This window comes from Grampus griseus (genome assembly GCF_964374135.1).
Source record: "Grampus griseus genome assembly, chromosome: 5".
Lineage (NCBI taxonomy): Eukaryota > Metazoa > Chordata > Mammalia > Artiodactyla > Delphinidae > Grampus > Grampus griseus.
This window is the reverse complement of record NC_138998.1, coordinates 29,712,497-29,727,809: the sequence shown is the minus strand read 5'-3', so window position 1 is coordinate 29,727,809 and position 15,313 is coordinate 29,712,497. Positions and strand designations below refer to the sequence as shown.

General features: G+C 43.6%; 1 protein-coding gene across 1 annotated transcript in view; it reads left to right on the top strand.

The window, feature by feature from the left end:
* Positions 1 to 15,313, top strand: part of IL20RB (interleukin 20 receptor subunit beta) — a 30,516-nt gene that overhangs the window by 1,709 nt on the left and 13,494 nt on the right. Inside the window, exons 2-3 of the mRNA XM_082654312.1 lie at positions 10,661 to 10,787; positions 12,370 to 12,560. Of these exons, the coding sequence (XP_082510438.1) occupies positions 10,661 to 10,787; positions 12,370 to 12,560 (318 nt within the window). The remainder of the gene's footprint in view (positions 1 to 10,660; positions 10,788 to 12,369; positions 12,561 to 15,313) is intronic.

The following is a 15,313-nucleotide window of genomic DNA, read 5'->3' as shown; positions in this document are numbered from 1 at the left end:
GTAATAAGTCTAGTTAACAGCTGTCACCATACAAATTTTTTCTTCTTGTGATGAAGACTTTTAAGATCCACTTTCTTAGCAATTTTCAAATATGCAGTATAGTAACTATAGTCACCATGCTATATATTACATCCCCATGATTTATTTATTTTATAACTGGAAATTTACACTTTTTGATCCCCTTCACCCATTTTTTAATTTGACATTTTCTTCAATGAGGTAGTCCAGTCTTTTAAGCCTTTTCCTGAAGACTCCTATTTCAAGTAGACCTGGAGGTGAGTACTCTTGTGACACCTGTAAACTTACACAGAAATAAAAACAACAAACAAAAAACTACAACAACCATCCCTGTCCCCCTCCACCACCCACCCAAAAAAAAAAAAAAAAAAAGCAACCAAAAAAAACCCACCAGTGGTAGAAGCCACAAGGATGTCAGAGTGAGAAAGACCTGTGTGTGAGTTTTGACTTTTATCACTTGCTCGTTCAGCGAATATATTTCTTATCACTTCAGTTTCCTTATCTGCAAATTGGTCAAAATAGCTACCTTTCAGTTGGGAGGTGTCAAACGAGATTATGAAAACAAAGGCACTCTGAAGATGTTACTTTTCATCTGTTGGTTATGCAAACCGATGGTGGTGTCAGCAGTTATTTGCTTTAGCTGAGGTTGCCTTTATGCAATTTTGACCATTTACTCTGGACTGTGTAGGAGCCTGCAATGATTTCTGCAATGTCTAAATGAACTTCTACTACTTACTCTAGATCCTTGGGACAGATGGGTAGAGGTCTTGCTCTCTTTTACAGAATTTATTTGCCTTGCCCTGTCCCTTTCAAATAATAGTGTGTAATTCAGGAAACTGATTCCCACTACCAATAATAATAATAATAGTAATAATAACAGCAATAATAACAGCGACAGTGACCATCGCAACTGCCATTTATGACCGCACACTGTGCTCTGGATTAGCAAAAATATTCTCTTGACATCTCACATCAATCCTGCAAGGTAGGTGATATAACCCCCATTTTATACACTAGGAAAGAGAGGCTCAGAGAGGTTCAGCTATTTGCCCAAGCGTATACATCTAATAAGTGGGAGAACTGGGATTTGACTCTGGTTCTGTTGGCTACAGAGCCTGTGCCCTTTGTACTTCTCTGCAGAAGAAGCTGAGACATTGAAGCAGGCCAGAAAAAGTTTGGAAGGACAAAGCAAAAGGAATAAAGAAGATGTTGCTGTGTTTTCTGACACATTTGCCATAAGGGCTGTTGGAAGTAAAGGTGGCAGAACAGAGCCCAAACGAGGGGAGCTGACAGCAGACACAGTGAGGGGAAGCCAGCATGGTGATTCCAGGGAGGAGATGCAAGGGGTTCTGCCTGGGAAATGTGCCCAGGGGCTTTGTGGTGGGCATAAACCTCAGAATGACACAAAGGTCTAATGTGAGATAGGAATTCGGGGGGAAAAATCAGGCTGAGGCTAATTTCACTAAGGAGCCAAGACTTGGTTCACCTGTTTCGTTTTCATTCATTCTGTATTTCTGAGCGCCTGCTGTGTGCCACGTTCTGGGTGGTTAGATATGAACAAAACAGTGTTTTCTGTCTGCAGGGAACATAAGAACCTGCTGGGAAATACACCTAATTCTTTAGGGGTTTATCATTCATAGTTTATTATTATTATTATTATTGAGGTATAGTTGATTTATAATGTGTTAATTACTGCTGTATGGCAGAGTGATTCAGTTATACATATATATATATATATATATATACATATTCTTTTTTATATTCTTTTCCATTATGGTTTATCCCAGGATATTGGATATAGTTCTCTGTGCTACACAGTAGGACCTGTTTATCCATTCTATATATAAAAGCTTACATCTGCTAACCCCAGCCTCCCACTCCATCCCTTCTCCCAACCCCCTCCCCCTTGGCAACCATCAGTCTGTTCTCTATGTGCATGATTCCATTTCTGTTTCATAGATTGGTTCATTTGTGTCATATTTTAGATTCCACATATAAGTGATATCATATATCGTTCATAGTTTTAACTGTCTTTCGACCTGAAGTAAGGTCTAGATCAGTGGTTCTCAATCTCAAGTGCATGTTGGAATTAACTGGAGAGCTTTTAAAAGTACAAATGCCAGGATTTCACAGCCAGAGGTCTGATTTAACTAATCTAGGGTGCTGCCTGGTCTTTGGGATTTTTCAAAACTTCCTGGGTGGGGCTCCTTAGAGAAGTGGTTTATTCCATAACTGGGAAGAGAAAATAGAAGTTTGGAACATCTTGTGGTAAGGAAGGAAGTGCTCAAAAAAGGATGGGGCCCAAAATGCAACAAGGATCCTGGATTAGATCCTGGAATGAGAAAAGGACATTAGTGGAAGATTTGGCAAAATCCAAATAAAGTTTGGAGTTTAGTTAATAGTAATGTACAATGTTAGTTTCTTAGTTTTGACAAATATATTGTGACTATATAAGATGTTAGCATTAGGGGAAGCTGAGTGAAGGGTGTACAGGAACTCTGTGTACTTACTGTCTGCGTTTTTTCCCTATAAATCTAAAATTGTTCTAAAAATTAAAAGTCTATTAATAAAAATAACATGAAAAAAGAGAGTGAGAGATGGGAGTAAGTCAAAAGGACACAAAACCCAAAAAAGCTCCCAATGGCCAAAGCTGGAACGATTTGAGTAACAAAATAAATAACGATAGGGCTTCCCTGGTGGCGCAGTGGTTGAGAGTCCGCCTGCTGGTGCAGGGGACACGGGTTCGTGCCCCGGTCCGGGAAGATCCCACATGCTGCGGAGCGGCTGGGCCCGTGAGCCATGGCCTCTGAGCCTGCGCGTCCGGAGTCTGTGCTCCGCAACAGGAGAGGCCACAACAGTGAGAGGCCCGTGTACTGAAAAAAAAACAAAAAACAAAAAAAAATGATAGAATAAAATAAATTTCTATTACAAATGGTGGAGAAGGAAGAGCTATTTCTTACAGAATTCCAGTTAACACATAGAAAATCACAAAACATCACAGCAATGATTGTTGCAAGTAATATCCACCAATAAACACAAAATTTAATGGATGGAAGTTGGGGGAGAAAGAATATTTGCATAGTGTCACAGTATCTCCCCTAAGTTATTTATTAATTATAAAGGGGAAAATGGTCATTTTATAGTGAAGACACCACCTTAACCAAGTAGTCAAGGTAAACACCACCGGTAATAAGACATAGTAACATCATGTATTCCCTGTGAGTATGTGCCAAAAATGCACAACCTTAATCAAATCATGAAAAAACATCAGACAAACCCAAACTGAGAAATGGTCTAGAAAACAACTGACCAGTACCTGTCAAAAATGTCAAGGAAGGATTGAGGACAGATTGAAGAAGACTAAGTATAGATATGACAACTAAATGTGGGATTCTGGATTGGTTCCTGAAAAAAAGGAAGGAAAGAAAGGAAGGAAGGCAGGCAGGAAGGAAGGAAGACTTTAGGGGAAAAAAATTGGTGAAATTCGAATAAATACTGAGCCTTCATTATTGATATTGGGCCAATGTTAATATCTTCCTTTTCATATTTGTACTATGGTCATGTACATCTGGAAGGCTGAATGAAGGGTATATGGGAGCTCTCTGTACTATTTTTGCAGCTCTTCTGTAAGTCTGAAATTATTTCAAAATAAAACTTAAAAAAAACACCCACAAAAAGCCACCTCCCCAGTAATTCTCATGGGCAGCCAAGGTTGAGAACCATTTAGAACTCTATATACGAGTGCTTCTCAAACTTTAATATGCTTATGAATTACCTGGGGGATCTTGCTTGTTAAAATGCACTTTCTGGTTCTGTAGGGCACAGCTTGCAGCCTGAGAGTCTGCATTTCTAATAAGCTCCTGGGTATTGTGATGCTGCTGATCCAAAGACCATACTTTAAGATCCTGAAGCAGTAGATCACTTTCCTGAGGCATGAATTGGTTTGCATACCTTCTGAAGCTGGGGTGGGGCACTAGTTACTTAGGCAGCGAGTGATGCCAGCAACCTGCTTAGCAGCCATGTCCTAGCTCAGCCTTGCTCTTTTCTTCTTCTGGTCACATACAAGGGGATTCTCTTGAAATAATTTACTGTATTCGAGGGAGACATTTTAGGGTATCGTGTCAGTTCATGGTATCAATATCCCCTGAAGTGCAAGCCCCATGGGGTAGTCAGAATGATGGTCTGCCAAAGACATCCACGTTCTAATTCCTGGAACCTGTGGATACATTACCTCTTATGGAAAAAGGTATTTTAAAGATGTGATTAATGTTATGGGATTTTGAGATTAGGAGATTATCCTGGATTATCAGGGTGGGCCCAATCTAATCACATGAGTCCTTCAAAGCTGAGAACCTTTCCTGGATGCAGTGAGAGAGAGATGGGAGGACAGAAAAAGAGGCAGGAGAAATTTGAAGCATGAAAGGGACTCAACCAGCCATTGTTGGCTTTACAGATGGAGGAAGGAGGAGCCATGCGCAAGAAGGTGGGTGGCCACCAGCAGCTGGGAATGGCAAGAAAACAGTCTCCCCTGGAGCCTGCAGTCCTGCCAGCACCTTGATTTTAGCCCAGTTAGACCTGTGTAAGATTTCTGATCTATGGAACTGGAAAATAATAAATCTGTGTTGTTTTCAGATACTACATTTGCGGGAATTTGTTACAGCAGCAATAGAATACTAATAGGCCGCAAGAAAGAGGGATCAGCTTTGTGAATGCAGCTCTATGCAAAAAGTGTTGCTTAGCTACTTTCTGCCACACTGAGCACCAGAATCTTAAATAGTCACAGTCACCTGGCTCAAGTCTCTATCGGAAACACCCAAGAGGCTCCACCCAGTGGGCCTTCTTGAGATACTGAGTCAGACTGCTAGAACAAGAACAATTCTCTACAGTGACAGGAGCATAACTATTCACAAGGAACCAAACGATTATACAGAAGATATTCCAATATCTTGGTCTAGCTCCGTTGACAATTCTCATCCAGTGTGGCTGAGGAAATAATTATTCCCAATTTTGCACCCTTCTCTCTGTGGCCAGTAGTCTTTCTTGTTCACACTGTAAGCTTACTCTCCCCTCCTGCCTTGAGTGCATTCTTTGTTTTTGCATTTACTCATGCACATCAGGAAGAGTCTCTATTAACTGGTTTCTTCTACTTGACTTCAATACACATTACTCCTGACTGGTAGATGACATTTCTTGTTAATGAGAATGGTGGGTGGATAACAAAGTTTTCTTTTTCTTTTATTTATTTATTTATTTATTTTTGCGGTATGCGGACCTCTCACTGTTGTGGCCTCTCCCGTTGCAGAGCACAGTCTCTGGACATGCAGGCTCAGCGGCCATGGCTCATGGGCCCAGCTGCTCTGCGGCATGTGGGATCTTCCCAGACCAGGACACGAACCCATGTCCCCTGCATCAGCAGGCGGACTCTCAACCACTGCACCACCAGGGAAGCCCCAAAGTTTTTTTTTTCTCCACTGAATTGTGTTCTCAGGACCACAGTGAGCCTTGTCTAACAACTGGAGGGGATTCACCTATGAAACCCTTCATAGGTGAAAGGAGTCACTTTCAGCTTGGAGTCTGAGCTGAAAATAGACTTCCCTATTTAGTGTCCTAGCATAAAATGGATTTTTCCTCATATAGGGCCACCATGCTTTCTATGTAACCCAATTAAACATCCCCTGGCATCAGTAGTTCATGGGCATTACTGATTTTCCATCTCATTCCCAATGTGTATGTGTGCTACATAAACAACAGCGAAACAAAGATGGAATTTGGAATATATGGTACAAATGGCATAAAGATATTGAAGATGTTGCCTACAGGGCTCAGAAAGAAGCAGTAGTTTTCATTTTAAGACAGGAATGAGACTGAGTATTTTGCCCATAGTGGAGTTAGATTTGGAACTTCACAGGTAGGAGAAGACAGTTACACAAGTGCAAACTGCTGCATAACATAATGGAGGCACCTAAATTTTGGGACATCTCTTGCTGTTGTCCTGCCTGTGTGACCCTCATGAAGAAAGATATACCCAGAAACTCAACCTCAGAGTAGTTGCTTAAATCCTTGATGAGTGCCCTGGTCATTAGGACACCTAATTGTTAGGTCTCCCACCCTAAACAGGTGTCCCTCACTGATTTAATTGACTGCACCTAATTCTACAACTTTACTTTTCTCCTAGGTGCATTTCATCCTGTTTGAATTTATCCTATCATGGTCTTTTAAAATGTATCCTGTCATGCAGATAATCAGAATTAATGCTAAATTTTTAGGTGTGATGACACTATGTTTGTATTTTTTAACTGAAATTTTGTTGAGGTAATTCTAGATTTATATGCAGTTATAAGAAATAATACAGAAAGCCCAGTTTCCCCAATGGTATTTTGCAAAACAATAGTATAATATCACAACCAGGATATTGACATCATTGATACAATCCACCCGTCTTATTCAGACTTCCCCAGCTTTACTTGCATTCGTTCGAGCGTGTGCTTGTGTGTGTGTGTATAATAGGTTTGTGTATTTATCACCACAGTCAAGATACTGAACAGTTCCAGTACCACAACGATACTCCTGTTGCCTTTTTAGAACCTCCCCCTACTGTGCCTTTCCCCACTGTTCCTAACCCCTGGCAACCATTAATCTGTTCTCCATTTCTAAAATTTTGCCATTTCAAAATGTTATAAAAATAGAATCATACAGCATGTAACTCTTGGGGGGTTGGGTTTTTTCACTTGGCATAATTTCCTAGAGATTCATCCAGATTGTTTTACGTAGTGATAGTTTGTTCCTTTTTTTTGGCGGGGTACGCGGGCTTCTCACTGTTGTGGCCTCTCCCGTTGCGGAGCACAGGCTCCGGACGCACAGGCTCAGCGGCCATGGCTCACGGGCCCAGCCACTCCGCGGCATGTGGGATCTTCCCAGACCGGGGCACGAACCCGTGTCCCCTGCATTGGCCACTGCACCACCAGGGAAGCCCCAGTTTGTTCCTTTTTATTGGATGTACCATAATTTGTTTGACCATTCACCTGTGGGCATCTGGGCTGATTCCAGTTTGTTTATAGACATTGTTGTGCAGATCTCGTGTGACATAAATTTTTACTACTTTGGGATAAATGCCCAAGAGTGCAATTGATGGGTTGTATAGTAATTACAAGTTTAGTTTCACAAGAAACTGCTGAACTATCTTTCAGAGTGGCTGTACCACTTTATATTCCCACCAGCGATGTATGAGTGACTTTACCTGCATCCTCACCAGGGTCTGGTATTGTTACTTTAAAAATTTTTAGTCATTCTGATGGCTGTGTGGTGCTATCTCAGGGACGTTTTAATTTGCAATGCCCTAATAGCTAATGATGTTGAACATCTTTTCATGTGCTCATTTGCCATCTGTATGTACTTTTTGGTGAAATGACTCTTCATGTCTTTTGCCCATTTTCTAATTGAATTGTTTGCTTTTCTACTGTAGGGTTTTGAGTATTCTTTGTATATATATTCTAGATATGAATCCTTTGTGCGATATATAGTTTGCAAATACTTCCTCCCAGTCTGTATCTTGTATTTTCATCCTCTTAACAGGGTCTTTTGCAGAGCAAGGTATTTTAAGTTTGATGATGCCCATTTATAAATGTTTCCTTTTATGGATCTTGCTTTTGGTGTCAAGTCTAAGAAATCTTTGTCTAGGTCTGAAGATTTTCTATGTTTTTTCCTAAAAGTTTAGAGTTTCATATTTTGCATTAAGTCTATGGTCCACTTTGAGTTATTTTTTGCATAAGGTGTGAGATTTAGGTTGAAGTTTTTTATTTGCCTGCAAATATCCAATTGCTCTAATATTATTTGTTGAAAAGGCTATCCTTCCTTCATTGAATTGCTTTTGTACCTTTGCCAAAAGTCAGTCGAGCATATTTGTGTGGGTCTATTTCTGGGATGTCTATACAGTTTCATCAATCTATATGTCTATTTCTTTGTCAATACCACACAATCTTCATTACTGTAAGTCTTATAATTGGGTAGATTGATTTCTCTCACTTTATTCTTTTTCAGAGTTGTTTCAGTTATTCTCCTTCCTTTGCCTTTGCTTATAAATTTTAGAAAAAGCTGGTATATATCTACAAAAAACCTTGCTGGGATTTTGATAGGAATCACGTTAAACCTGTATATCAATTTGGGGAGAATTACCATTTTAACTATGTCAAATTGTTCGATTCATGAGCACAGTATGTCTCTCCATCTATTTATGTTTTCTTTGAAATCTTTCACCAGCATTGTGGAGTTTTCCCCATACAAATCCTAGATATGTTTCATTAGATTTACACCTGAACTTTAGGGGGAGAGAATGATTGTAAATAATATTTTAAATTTCTGTGTATAAGTGTTCATTGCTAGTATTTAAAAGTACAACTAATTTTTAATGTTTATCTTGTATCCTATGAACTTGCTGAACTCACTATTAGTTTTAGGAGGTTTTTTTTGTAGATTCTGTGGGATTTCCTACATAGCGTGCAAATAGGGGGAGATTAATTACTTCTTTTCCAATCTGTAATGCCTTTTACTTCCTTTGTTTGCCTTATTACAGCTGCTAGAACTTCTAGTACAATGTAGAGTAAAAGTGATGAGGGTGAGCACCCTTGCCTTTTTCTTGATTTTAGGGGGAAAGAATTCAGTCTTTCACCATTGAATAAGATGTTAACTGTAGGTTTTTTAGAGATGGTCATTATCAAATTGAGATAACTCCCTAATGTTCTTGACTTGAAGAGAGGTTTTTTGTTGTTTTCTGCTTTTAAATCATGAATGGATGTTGAATTTTGTAAATGCTTTTTCAGTGTCAACTGATATGATTGTATGATTTTTCTTCTTTAGTTTGTTGATGCAGTGGATTACATTAATTGATTTTCAAATATTGAACCAGCCTTGCATACCTGGAATAAATTCCACTTGATCATGGTGCATAATCATTCTTATACATTATTGAATTTGGATTGCTAGTATTTTGTTGAAGATTTTGGCATTTAAGTGCATAAGATATGTTGATGTGCAGGCTTTTGTGTTTTTAAATACACACTACCTTTACCTGATTTTGGTATCAGGGTAATACTGGCCTCATAAATTAGTTGGAAAGTGCTTTTTCCTCTTCTATTTTTTTGAAGAGATTGTATAAAATTGGTGTTAATTTCTCTTTAACTATTTCGTAGTATTCTCCAGTGTAACCATCTGGGCCAGGAGATTTCATTTTTGAGAGTTTTAGAATTATGAATTAGAGCTTTATATTTACATAGCTTTAAAATCTTCGCATATCTGACTAGGGAAATGTTTTGTCTACTTTACCAGAGGAAGGATGTCAGAGAGGACCACGCTCCACCCTCCCGGGTGACCTCACTGCAGCTGGCAGTTTTCCTTTTCATCCCTTGGGTGATTACAGGTTTAAAGGTGGGGAGGGCAGGATGCCTCCCTTGTGGGTACCCTAGGTGTTTCCTCACAGGGCAGGCCGTGGACGCTGAGAGTGAGATCAGGATGCATCACAAGGGTCCTACATTAGGGAAGAAGCAAGGGCACCAGGTGGGGTGTCCCCAGCAGCACCCATCCTCTCGTGGTTACAGCGCTGGATAACGAACAGCAGGTGCCAATCTGGAGACAGGCACACAGATGAAAAGTCCTAGGCGAGGGTCCCAGCCTCATACACACCATGCTGTCGATATTATCACTGCAACTGTAACAGCAAAGGGAGGCAGGTGTTGGGCATTAAAAGAAGAGCGTGTGAAAGTCGGAGGGGAAGACCATATCGGAAGATCCAGACTGCACCCTGGGTTACACGCAAGGATGAGCCCTGAGGCTGCAAGGTCCTTATGAGGGCAGGTTCAGCTTCACAGGCCTCTTTGATTCTGTGTGCAAACTGTAGACCCACTGTGTGCACACTCTGAGCACACAGCTGTGTGAGCAGGTGCTTGAATCCCGGCTGGCTCAGAGGGCTGCAGGCTGCCTGGGGCGGAGTCTCCGAGCTGGCTTGGTGCCTTTCTGCACTGGACTCCTTCCACGGCAGACCTGAGCCTGCACTTCCCAGATGGCAGCTGCGCCCTGTTTGGCCTTCTTGGGGACACTAACGAATTGCTTTGGTACCTGAGGATGGCAGTAGCAGGAGAAGGTGGTGAAGAGAAGCTGGCAGGAGCCGGTATGGGTTTGCCATGTAGGGGTGGGGGGCTCAGGTTTACGCAGCTTGCTTTAGGTCACATAGTAAGTGGCAGAGTCAAGGCCTGCATCTAGATCGTGACATAAGGGTTGTACATAATGTGCTTCAGTTTCCTCATTTGTACAACAGAGAAACTAATGGTCCTTACCTCCCAGTATGGTCATGAGGATTAAATGAGATAATCATGTGACAACCTAGCACATGGCCTAGATAGAGCATGGTAAGTGCTCAATAATATTAGCCATTATTATTATTAATATTAACATGCCATTCAATCACCAAAGGCAGAATTACAATGATGATAGCAAAAATTTAGCATGAACACAAGTATGGTGACTTTAGAGTTGTTTCTAGTTCCTAAGCATGTTTGGCATTTCATTAGAAACTAACTTGAAGCTGTGGCATTTCCCCCGATGCCAGCCCCCTGAACTCACCTGTCAGCCTGTCTATCTGCCTTGGTCTCAGATGGAGTGACTGTTCTGCCTGCCCCTCAGAACCTCTCTGTACAATCAACCAACATGAAGCATGTCTTGACATGGAGCCCAGTGATTGTGCCTGAAGAAATAATACACTATTCTGTCGAGTACCAAGGGTGAGTTTTGTTTTTTGTGTTTTTTTTTTTTAGTTTTTCTCTTTTAGACATTAGTTGATTCCTCTCCAGGAATCACAACCTTCATTCCAGAGCTCAAGGAGGCTTTGTGAGCCCAGGGAGAGGTTATTTCCCATGATCTGCATCCTCTGTCTGCATGGGCACTGAGAGAGTTGAAGCAACAAGGGAAATTGTCCCATGGATTTGACAGTGAACTCCCTGGGAGCACAAACATGTATAAAGACTTTTTGGTGAAGCTTCTTTCCAACAATGAGTCAATTGTCTAATGCTGAAGAAAATTTTAAGAAGAAACAAGTTTGTCTCTGACTTGAGGTGGAGAAATCACTGGGGACTCAGATCTTTTGGGGGTGGGGGAGACCTCAGTTTTTCCTGACTGTGTGCTTGCCCCTAGAAGCCAAAACAAATTGTGATCCTATAGGTCAGCTGGCCCTTCTCCAGGTGTCCAGGCCCTCGGAGCTGTCAAGGAGTGACAGGGGCACAGAAGGTGCTCAATATATTTCATTAACAGTTTATACAAACTGAACAACTACACGTGCAGACATTCTCTTAGGCTCACGGGTACAGTTGACAAAGCTTCTGGACAGAGGGAGCTTACATTTAGAGGAGACAGTAAAAAGGTAAAGAAATAAGTACACGAGGTCTGCACTGTCCAGTGTGGTAGCCACTAGACACAGACAGCTATTTAAATTTAAATTAATCAAAATTAATCAAAGTTAAATTAAATTAAATTAAAATGTCTGTTTCCCAGTCGTACGAGCCACATTTCAAGTTCTTAATAGCCACATGCGGCTAGTAGCTACCATATAGAACAACAGGGATACAGAACATTTCCACCAACACAGAAAGTTCTATCAGGCAGCATTGCTGTAGGTAAGTTCAGATAGAAATCAGCTCTAGGAGGAAGCTAAAAGGCTGATGCAACAGAGAGTTTCTTCTGTGGTAGCTTTTTATCAGATGGTCGGGGAAGGTCTGTCTGAGGATGTGATATTTAAGCCAATATCTGAAGGACAGGAGCAGGCAGCCAATGGGAATGCAGGGGCAGAGCATTTGAGACACAGCGAACGTGACAGCCTGTCGGAGGGAGGGCAAGGAGGCCTGTGTGGAGGGAGCATCACGTTTAGGGGTGTAATGAGAAGGCCAGAGAGTCTTGTAGGCCATGGGAGAGAGTTTGGATTCCATCCTAGACTCTTTGGAAGCCACTAAGGAGACAAATATGATGCTCTGCTGAGTGACGCATGGTTTGAAGACTGGCAGGAAAGGAAGCAGGAAAATCAGGAGACACACAGCAAGGCAAGGGATGACAGTGGCTGAGACTGGGGTGGTGAGCATGCAGATGGAGAGACTGGGACAGAGTGGGGTTTATGCTTGGGTCTCCCTTGTCTGGTGAGAAGGAGTAAGGAAGAAAGGGTGGTCGGTGAGGGAGGAGAGGGGAGAAATGGGTATGGAGCAAATGCTTGTTTTCCTGACCCATAAAATGTCAGTGGATGCAACAGTTACTTGAAACCATCATTGAGCCTGGGTAGAAGGGGCTGGTGTGACGCTGTCCCCTCCTCTCTTTGGCCAGAGAGTATGAGAGCCTGTACATGAGCCACATCTGGATCCCCAGCAGCTGGTGCTCGCCCACCCAAGAGCCCGAGTGTGACATCACTGATGACATCACCGCCACTGTACCATACAGCCTCCGGGTCAGGGCCACCCTGGGTTCACTGACCTCAGCCTGGAGCACCCTGAAGCACCCCTTTAATCGAAACTCAAGTAAGCCTCTTCTCTCCTCACTCCCCCGCCCCCAGCAGCCTCCCCTTCAGGAACCATGCTCACTGAGACTGTTGGGATTCTTTTCAGCATCAAATTAGTCTTGCAAAGCCAGAGTACTGTGAACATCAACAGCCCTAACTGCTCCATTTTAAAAAGTCAGCTGCTTCCCACAGGCCCTCCCTCTCATTTTGAAAGAGACTTTGGAAGTCAGTCCTGTCTCTGGAAGGAAAACTGCTCTGGAAGTGGGGAGATGGGGCTAGGATGGCCTCTCCCTACCCTAGTAGTGCCTCATAAATCTTACACTGCCTCCCATCTGGGGCCTCGCTAACTCCATCTTTGTTGCTCTGTGAGCATCTTCTTCGTGCAATAGGGTCTATACATGATTAGGAACAGTCCTTTGGAAATAAGTAACTTTTCTATAGCAATAGAACCTGGAAAATAATTGAGAAAGAAGTAAGGGAAGAGGGCTTCCCTGGTGGCGCAGTGGTTGAGAGTCCGCCTGCTGATGCAGGAGACGTGGGTTCGTGCCCCGGTCCGGGAAGATCCCACATGCCACAGAGCAGCTGGGCCCGTGAGCCATGGCCGCTGAGCCTGCGCGTCCGGAGCCTGTGCTCTGCAACAGGAGATGCGACAACAGTGAGAGGCCCGGGTACCGCAAAAAAAAAAAAAAAAAAAGTAAGGGAAGAATCCAGATTGGTGACCAAATACGGCAGAGTGCAAATAATGGCCAGTGTGTAGAAGGGTGTGTGTGGGGAACCGCAGTAGCAGGGTCTGGATGCCGGGGGCGAGGAAGCAGCTTGTCACATGGTGAAGGGCTTTGACATAAAGCTTGATCAAGTCGGAAGAGGAGGGCCACAGAAGAAGAGAAGATCTAGGCCAGGTCTGTCTTACAGAACAATCACTCTGGCTGTGGTGTGAAAAGTGAACTGGAGTAGGACAAGCCTTCAGGGCAGGTGAACGGTGAGGACGGGGTTGTAACACTCCAGCTGAGCCAAGGTGGGTCCTGATCCCAGAAGTGGGGAAGGGATGGGAAGAAGAGGACAAATTCTAGAGACATTGCTGAGTTAGAAAGGACAGCGCTTGGGGACCAGTTACTGGGAGACAGAATGGGGAGAGATAATGATGGCATCCATCTTCCAGATGGGGTTAGTGGGAGTGTCACCCAAGGAAGAGAACCCAGGAGGAGCGACTGGTCTGAGGAATAAGAGTTGCTGCTGGCTTTGGGCTCTTTGAGATTGAGATGCCTATAGGATATCATGCCATGGATGTCTGATTGGCAGTTGGAAATCAGGCCCTCGGGCTCAGACAGGTCAAGGTTAGACACACAACACAAAATTAATAGCTAGTGGCTTGAGAGCAGGTGAGATGTCCAGGGACAAGACATAAGGACAAAGAACCCAGGATAGGCTCCTGGGAAACCTTAGGTTTAAAAAGAGGGTAGAGGGAAAGTCACTGGTAGGTGCTGGGTGGGGAGAGGGTCATGGAGGGGAGAGCGGATGAGCTGCTGCTGGGCCTGAAGGAGGCCCCTAAATGGGTCCTTGAGAAAGTGGCTTCATGGAGCCGTGGTGATGGTGGACAGGCTGCCAGCTGGAGGGTTGAATGGAGGCAGAAGGGGCAGGGCAGGTGTGGATGATAACGTGACCAGTTGGGACATGCAGGAAAGGCAAGGGAAAGGCCTGTGGTGACCTGTTTTCTTGGTGTGGCAGGTGACCCTCTGCTGGGAGTGAGGACAAAGGAAGGTTTGGGGCAGTAATGGAATGAGTCAAAGGTTACTGAGGACTATATGAGATTGGGTAGAAATTAGGACTGTTAGAAGATGAGGGAGTCCACGCTAGAAGGGGCTGAGGAAGGTGAATTTGAAGGGGAAGTTGGCCCTCTAGAGTCAGGCAGGTGGGGTTGAAATCCGAGATCAGCCCCTTGAGTCCTCATCTGTAAGAAGGGCAACAGTTTGCCTCACTGGGTAGTTGTGGACAAGATGAAAAGTGCAAAGGCTCAGGGCGGTGCTGTCTTATCATAGCACTCAGCTATTGGTAAATATTAATATTAATTACCCAAGGGATGCCCAGAGTTGAGAGCCAGAGAGCAGAGGAAGGAGGGAAGAGCTGGGGGCAGCAGTGGGACCATTGGAATGGATACCAATAGAAATTTTGGTGCCGAATGTGGGCTCCTCTTCCCAGTCTCTTTCTCTAGGCACTGGGAGGATATGGTGGAGGCAGTGGGATCCCATTGCAGGCCCTGGGGAAGCCTGAGAGGCGCTGGAGGGTAGTGCAGCTTTGCCTCTGCCTGCTGTGCCTGGGCAGCACCCAGCACCACCTCCCTTTGGCTCCTAGAAGCACGGGCTCCAGCCAAGGTCATTGCTGGTGGCTGGCAGCTGTTGGAAAGGAAGGCACGGGGCATTTGGAGATTGAGGGCGTGCCTACAAAGCTATGGGGGCGGGTGTGTGCAGTAGCAACTTGTGCTTGAGAAGGCCAATATAAACAGGAAAAGGGCCACTGCAGGAGGAGCTGAGGAAGGGAGTCTCTGTACCTGCCCCAGAAGCTGCTCCTGTGTGGTCCCCATGCAGGTGAAGTTAGCTGCAGAGCTGGGATGGAATCGAGACTCTCAAGGGCATTACGTCTGTTCTTTGGCCTTTGAAAAAGGCCACGCTGACTTCTCCCAAGACATATGAAAAATCTTATTTTAAGGCTCTCTTGAAAAGGATCTCCTACTTTTAAAGGGAAGCCTGTTGAGAGCAGAGGTTCATAACCTCAATT